The sequence below is a fragment of the Belonocnema kinseyi genome, chromosome 3, assembly GCF_010883055.1.
Source record: "Belonocnema kinseyi isolate 2016_QV_RU_SX_M_011 chromosome 3, B_treatae_v1, whole genome shotgun sequence".
Classification (NCBI taxonomy): domain Eukaryota; kingdom Metazoa; phylum Arthropoda; class Insecta; order Hymenoptera; family Cynipidae; genus Belonocnema; species Belonocnema kinseyi.
Genome location: NC_046659.1, coordinates 155,747,463 through 155,755,858, shown reverse-complemented (window position 1 = coordinate 155,755,858; position 8,396 = coordinate 155,747,463). Strand labels below are relative to the sequence as shown.

Sequence of the window (8,396 nt, the reverse complement as noted above, 5' to 3'; positions counted from 1 at the left end):
GTTAATAGTACGGAAAAAGACCTAAAGAACTAAAAAAATAATAATTAAAGCGTAAAAAGGTCCGTTCATGACATTGTGTAAATATAATTATATGAATATACGAGGTATGCTCGGCGATTTTCTTCTTTCGAAAAAAATGGAGCAAAGAGTTTGCATTAAATTTTGTGTAAAAGATGGAATCCAGTGCTCTAAAACTCTTGAAATGTTGACAGTTGGATACGTCGAGTCTACTCTGAGTAAGAAAAATGTGTATAAGTGGTACAAGCTGCTTCAAGAAGGCCGAGAGGATGTCGAAGACGAACCTCGCCCTGGACGTTCCAGCACGTCAACAACAGATGAAAACGTTCAAGCAGTCGAAGAAATGGTGTGGAAAAATCGCCGAATTACCGTCAGAGAAGTTACTGAAGATGTTGGCATATCGGTTGGCTCATGCCATGCTATCTTTTCGGACGTTTTGGGCATGAGACGTGTGTCAGCGAAATATGTTCCAAAACTGCTTAATTTTGATCAAAAGATCCATCACATGACCATCGCTCAGGAGATGCTGAATGAAGTCAATAATGATATTCACCTGATTTGGCCCTCAGTGACTTTTTTCTTTTCCCAAAACTGAAGAGACCCATGAAAGGACATCGATTTTCAACGATTCAGGAGATAAAAACTGCATCGCTGAAAGAACTCAAGGCTATACCACAAAATGATTAGCAGAAGTGCTTCGATGATTGGAAAAAGCGTTGGCACAAGTGTATTATATCTAAGGGGGATTACTTTGAAGGCGACAACATAAATATTAAGGAATAAATTAATATTTTTTGAGAAAACCATAAAGTCACCTTATTTTTTGAACACAGCTCGTACATATAAAATAGTATGTAGCAGGCAAGCACCACAGCATCCACGCCAAGCGTTTTCACACATACATGTATGCTTTGAATGGCCGTGCCTATTCATGCACCGGACCGCGCGCATGTATGCTGTCCTATCTCGATATTGCCTCGCGTACTCCGTCATCTTTCCCCCGTCGTTTACCCGATTCCTCCCGTTCTTACTCAACCACATTCACCGCCGATACCGCTAGCTCTGGGAAAACAGAAACGCTCAATAAAAAAAGAAGGAATCAATCGATTTCCACCATTTAAAAATTTCCGAATATAATGAAGGGCCGCCGAATCCACCTAAAGGTCAAGGGTAATAAATACCTTCTAATTTAAGTTGAAAGGCAAGACCTACAGTATAATTGCTAATAATTTTTGTTCTAAATCATAAATTATTAGGCATTAATATCTGTAAATGAGTGAACAATTATTGTCGATAGAATTTCATAATTTTGCAGACTAATTTCCTGTCCCATGCTTGCCGTGAGACCATGATACAAAAATGCAAGCAATTGCAGAAAAGTAGCATAAGGCGAGCCGATCATATTCCTTCCTTTCATATCACACCACTGTCTTCTTCCAGTCAAAAATTCCTGACTAAACAAAATATCCCACTCACTCCTCCGAGAAGACATTAATAAAAGAAATTAACGGCAAGTAATCCAGGCAGTTTAACAAGTTTCCTTCTCCAGATAAGAGATCGGTGATAGATCGAGAGTTTTACTTGCCCGACCGGTCGGATACTTGCGGTCACTCAAAGCACCGTCGTGATTGGGGAATCTAAGAGTCAAATTTACAGTTAAAAATCCTTAAAGAAAGTAGGACGCGTAAACCCAACTCCTTCTCAGATTTTCCTATTGAACGCCTGCATGCATACCGCTAAAAGACGTTAAACTAGAAAAACTCGAGTCCGACCAGTGTTTAGGTCAATCAGTAGATCTTTTCGATCCTTTAGGCAAAAATCGATGTGGGGTAATCCCACATGACCTCCCTTGATTTTTATCTTTTGGAAAAGATCCGTAATTATTTCATTATTCTAGAGCGACGAGACCCAGAGTGAAAGATTATCCCTCGAATCTCAAAACGTAGAAGAGTCTGAACCCAAAGTTGGAATCCGACTTTATAGGGAAAAGGGAAATATGGGTTTCCTCGAGACTAAAAGAGTACGAGACAAACTCAGGTTCAAAACCAACTATTGCCTCTTCTCTGTGAACTTAGATTTAACGTGAAGCAAGGTTAAGGTGGGAGCTAGTTGCTTGTTAACAGTGCACCTAGGACTAGAGTTGTCTTAGACAAAGGAATCGTGAGTGTGCGTTTAATAATCTAAACCCCTATAATGGGGAATTGACATAGAACTTCCCTACTCAGTTCCTTATTTTAGATAGAACATAAGTATAAAATTATTCGAACCTACAAAGGACAATAGGTGAGTCTGTATCGTACCAAATGATTATGCCTATTATTGATAAGTGTCCCTTCAATGTTTGCTATATTAAAGGTGTATAATGATTTATGTCACCCGTAAAATAAACAGTTTATTGTTTTTCGGCAAGTAAATTCTGCTGACTGCGTTTGTGAGTGAGTCGTTGAACAGGCCAGTCGTCGTCGCACAAGCGAAGACGGAAGATCTTAAATCTTCTTTTCGTGAATCAAGACGGGCTAACTAGTTATTAATTATCTTTTAAATAAAGATGGCTCTGAGTTTAGCATTATTAGTGGAATTTAGTTTATGTATCAATTTATTTGTCGTGTTTGTTTTTTTCATATCATTAAAGATCATTATTGAGACCAAGTACCTAATTCTACATCACAGTTCTGCAGGTTTTTTATATTGTTTAAACATTCGTGTACAAATATATATATATATATATATATATAAATTTATGTGAATATAATTTATATTTATTTATTATATTATATATACCAAGTTTGGCACAGAGTATCGTTAACATGTGTACTTTCATCTCAACTTTTTTCAGAATTACTTTTTCTTTTGTTTCAAAATGGCGAACTAAAATATCCCAAAAAATGTAGTTTTTTACATTATCTCCAGATATAACATTTTAAAGGTGAAAAAATAATGATTAACCCGAGATTATTATTCAATCTGATATTTTTTGTGTTGCTGGCAATACATAAACTACTAAAATGATAAGTTTCAAAATTACGGATTTAAAATGGCGGCGGAAAAATAAATTTATTGATTTGTATGTAATTTTCGTTTTAAAAACCTATTTTCAATAATAATAATTATTATTATGTTAAAAATATCAATCGCGAGTCCAATATGGCGAACAAAAAAATCTTGTATGATAACAAGGCCAACGCCATCTCAGTCTTTTAAACTCTTCTGTGACCATAAGATTTTTTAGCATAAGCAATGTCAGAATTATATTCTATGTCAACAGTTACGTACGATATAGCATTGAAAATAATGGGATATTTAAACGCATCGAAGCAATTTTAAGCACTCACATTCTCAACTTCAGAAATGTAAAAAACATATGAGAAAATATATATAAATAAGTTGCAAAAAATTAAAAAATTGCAAAAAGAACAAGAAAAAATACGAAAAATTAAAAAAAGAAATAATAAAAAATGTAAAAAACAAAACAGAAACCCAGGAATAAATGATATTCATGACAGTCTAAACCCGGCGGAATGCGGAGAGTTGTCACCTCTCTTATAAATAATTGAATATGCTATATGGTTAAAAATGCCATTGTTTACAATACTATGTCTTACGTCATTTTTGACATGAAATGTAATTCTGACATTTTTTGTACAAAAAATGTTTTCATGCAACAATTTGTTTAAAAAAAAATTTTAAACAAACTGATTTTACAAACCTAATCGCATGTTTGGATTAAGCGTACTCAAAAACCTCTTTAATAATTGTTGTGGTATTTGTATTTTCTTTGCCTTCCTTATGAACGTAAAAAGTTTTATTAAATTTACAAAATTAATTAATTATTGATTTGTTTATTAAAACGCGTAATTGAAGACATAAAAAAACTATTCCGGATGTAACTTTTGCTCTGATTCTGGAATCTGCTTTTTTCAGAATTAGTTAATAACGAAATAATTTGTTTAAACAAACTGTTTAAACAAACAAATTTTGCAAGAGTAATGGCAAATTTGAAATCAGCGATGCCTCAAAGCCTTAAAACTATATCTGGGTTGTATAGTTCGTGGCTAAAAAATCTTATGGTCACAGAAGAGTTTAAAAGACTGTGTTGGCTTTGGCCTGGTTATTAAACAAGATTTTTTTATTTGTCAGATTGGACTCACTATTTATAATTTTAAAATAATAATAAGGATTATTGAAAGTAGGTTTTTAAAACAAACATTAAAACGATATTACGTTATTAAAACGAACATTACATACAAATCAAAAAATTTATTTTTCGGCCGCCATTTTGTAATTTAGCATTTTAGTAATTTATTTATTTTCAGCAAGTCCAAAAAAGTCAAATTGAATAATAATCTCGGGTTAATCAGTTTTTTTACCTTAAAAATGGTATATCTACAAAGCATGTAAAAAACCACGTTTTTTGAAATATGTTGGTCCGCCATTTTAAAATAAAAGAAAAGTCATTCTAAAAAAATTTGAGATAAAAGTACACATTCTAAGGATAATCTGTGCCAAATTTGATGAGAAAAAAACCCGTTTCCGAGATATTTAGGTGGGCCGATTGACATGGAATTGCCGATATATATATATATATATATATTTATTTATTTATTCATTTATATTTATACATTTATATATTGTAACCTGTGAGTTAAAGGATACAGCCTAAAAACAGGCAAAAATACTATCTCCTGCGCAAGTCCTCTGAAAAGATTCCTTTCACAGGAGAAAGACGAAAGCGCAGACTCCAACGACTCCCACTCTTACGATATTACGTAAGTTTGAGAGTGCGTGGAAGTGAGAGAGTATAGGGATCTCGCAGCTGAAAAGCTCGACTCGGAGGCGAAAACTAGAAGAAGAGCTCGAGGAATCATCCTTTTTCACTCTGAACGCACGAAATTCCCTCTTATATAGTAACTTGGAGGGCATGGGAAAAATACTTAATGTCATTAAATTGCTTTTATAATTTTTTCTTTTAAAAAACAATATTTTAGCTAATACGTCGCGTTGGTTTCGTTGAATTTCATTATTAAAAATATAGCAATGTTAGCATAACATTGTTATATTTTTAATTATGAGTAAATGTTTGATTTATTATTTTCTAACAAAATAAACATTAACATCAAGTAATATTTCTTTGAAGCACGGAATTTTTTAGAATTTTTTTATCAAAGTCCATTGCTGATGTAACATTCGATAATAACTTTTTGAGATTTTGTGGTTAGGAATCAATTTTAGAATACATGAACGAACTGCTGGTCGCAGAATTATATGACTTTTGTTACTTTAATGTAAACCACCCGTATATCTACAAAAATCTATAAAAGATTATTTTTTATTTGAAAAGTTACGAGAATGTACTATAAAAACTTAACGGAAGTTAAGCTTTTTCTTATTTATCTTAATACTCCGTGTTTGAAATAAATTGAAAATTAATGAAATTTCCTATACAAATTTTACAAAAATGTAATTCAAATTTGTAAGATTTTTAGTGAAAAAACAAAAACTACTTTAATGGGGATTAAAATAAAAAATAGCTTTTTATTTTTTCATTCTACTTCTTTTTTATACATTTTTTACTGCGAGGAGTTCACTCTTGAATTTTAAAAGGTAATCTTAACCTCCAAATCTCAATAAGTTTCTACAGCATTTTATATCAGCAATGGAATTTAATGACAAATTCCATGCTTCACAGGAATAATGCTTAATGGTAATATTTATATTGGATACAAATAATCACTAAAAAATTAACTTATAACTAAAAATAAAACCATGTTTTACTAACTTTACTCAATAGCAGAAAAGTACCATTAAACTCCTTGCACTTCAGCTTTACCACAAAACAGCTGCATAAAATGTATAAGCTTCCAATGTTTAATATGTTTTCAAATAATGTATGGCTTATGAAATGTGGGATTGAACTAATTATGACAGTTGATTTACTGTAGTGATCAACGGCACCGCACTGGAATTTTCACTCAGGTCTTGATATTTCAGAGCAGACAGATTACGAGTTTCCAGATTACAGGTACGAGTACGTCAGGGCTGTGCAAAAAATATTTAGGGCCTGTTTCAGCAAAACTTTTTGTTGTCACATTTAATTGATGACAGGGTTTTTAAATTTATGAAATGTAGATAAAAACCTTGCATATTTTCTTATTCAAAATCTTCTAACATTAAAACCCATCTCATGCTCCTGAAGTCAAGATATGATCGCCTTGTCAAGGGCTGCATGGTACTGTAGTAAACAAATCCTTGAACCCCCCGCCCTGCCCCCCTCAGCAGGGGCGGACGGGCGGGGGTCACAAAGGAGATGTCTGAACGGGGACTTTAGGACACCACGTCGAATTCCATAGTATTTAGATCTGTGGGACTTTCATGTCAAAAAGTCAAGAAAACAATTCAAAAACAATGAGGGGCTTATTCCGGGACCCTCTTTCAACCCACCACAGAAAGCATAAGGATCCGTAGGAAGCAAGCTACTGGAAGCTATGCGAAATAATGAGGCTAGCGATAATTCTGGCCCCACGATAGAAGAAGAGCTAATGGAGCTCTCCATGAGAAGAAGAACCGTAGCGGTGCTCAGAAGAAGAGGACACGCATTGCGCGTCTCTGAAGCAGCCGCCAAGACAATGAGGTTGCACCTGGAGCAATTCCTCAGGCTCATTTTATGAGCAAGAGGAAAAACCTCTACTCTAAGGATGGATTCGTAAAAGGTATACTCCGATGGGCAGGGATCCAGGCAGGAGGGGAGTGGCTGGATACTGGTAGTCGGACTTCCTGAATCCGCAATCACAGCTCTTGTGGCTCTGGACAACCGGCCCTATTTGTAAGCAGCTAGGGTAACCTTTAGAGTGACCCAACAGGGCTCCTTAGGTGAACAGCAGCGTCCGAGGATGTCCCGGCTTCAACAGCAAAGGCGCCTCGGCGGATATAGCCACATGCATGTCAGTGATTTGGACAGTGCTCGCCCTAATCCAAGAAATCTGGTTATGAAGAGAAAGGTTTAGTGGCTTGCCAGGGTGTGGCACCATTTATAAGGGGCTGCTCAAAAAAGCGCCAAGAGCATGCATAGCTATCAAGGGTATGGATGCGGTTTTGGTTTTTGCTTCAGGGATCTCACTGTTATTAAGGTGAGGCTCAGGGATGGGAGCAGGGAAAGACTAGAGGTTGTAATTGCCTCGGCTTATTTCCCCAGCGATGCGGATGGATCCCCGCCTCCCAGAGAGGTAGAGATTCTAATTCAGCACTGCCAGGCGAACAAGATTCCTCTGCTGTTGGGATGTGATGCGAACTCTCACCATACGGTCTGGGGAAGCACGAATATCAATGACAGAGGAATAGATTTGATCGAATACCTAGCGGGCTCTGATATGGAGATTCTGAATCGAGGTGATACTCCCACATTCCAGATTAAAAACAGGAATGAGGTTCTTGAATTGATACTATGCTCAGAGCGGCTGAGGAGTAGGGTAGTGGACTGGAGAGTCTGATGAGGAGTTTCTCTCGGTCCACAATATGATGAGTTAGAACAAACCGCGGATTTTTTGCGAAGAGCTCTGACTACAACAAAACGTTTCGTCTTTACCAGGGTTTTCCGCGTCTGCATTCCAAGTAGGGATGTGTGGAAGGTAAATGGTAATTCACTCCTTCAAGGGCAAATCTGGTATATGGATGGCTCCAGGAGAGAGAGAGTATCAGGAACCGGATTTTATGACAGTGCGAGGAGAAGGGAAGTGGTGGTTGCGCTTGGGAGACATGCTACTATCCTCCAGGCGGAGGTCCATGCCGTTCTTCGTTGTGCTGAGATACTTTTAGAGGAGAACGCGGTTGGAAGAAAGATTACGATCTGTTCGGACAGCCAAGCAACCCTAACTGCAGTGGGAAAACCAGATATAACATCACAGCTGGTTTGGGAATGCAAAAAAGCATTGAACAAACTTGCAGAAAAAAGTGAAGTGGCTTTCATATGGGTCCCTGGCCACACAGGAATCAAGGGCAACGGGAAAGCGGACCAGCTGTTAAGAATCGGTGCGGCAGGTGAATACATAGGGCCGAAAAAAGTACTGGGACAAGCGTTTTGCTGCATTGGCCTTACTATCAAAAGCTGGATCCGCACTAAGCACCGAGAATACTGAGAGCAGGTCCAGGGCTGCCGACGGGCAAAGTCCATCCTGCACTATACGTACAGAATGGACAGAGCCAGGGAAATCCTAGGTCTGCGAAAGAAAGACATAAGGGCAGTGGTTCAGATGCTCACTGGGCATAACCACTTGAACTACAATATGTACAAAATGCGGTATAACCCTTGGGTCCTATACTTCATGAAACCTGAGGAAGCTGCAAGGCTTTTGGTGATTGACTTACTGGGCTTCTTTGAGAAGTCT

General features: G+C 36.8%; 1 protein-coding gene across 1 annotated transcript; it reads left to right on the top strand.

Annotated features, from left to right (window-relative positions):
* Window positions 1-7,679: 7,679 nt before the first annotated feature.
* On the top strand, window positions 7,680-8,147 carry LOC117170080 (ribonuclease H1-like). The gene has a single exon (XM_033356603.1). It carries the CDS (start codon window positions 7,680-7,682, stop codon window positions 8,145-8,147), a length of 468 nt encoding a protein of 155 aa, XP_033212494.1.
* Window positions 8,148-8,396: the final 249 nt, after the last annotated feature.

Bases quoted from the DNA above. Each gene is read 5' to 3' on its own strand.
- LOC117170080 (XM_033356603.1), top strand. From the start codon at position 7,680: ATGGATGGCTCCAGGAGAGAGAGAGTATCAGGAACCGGATTTTATGAC.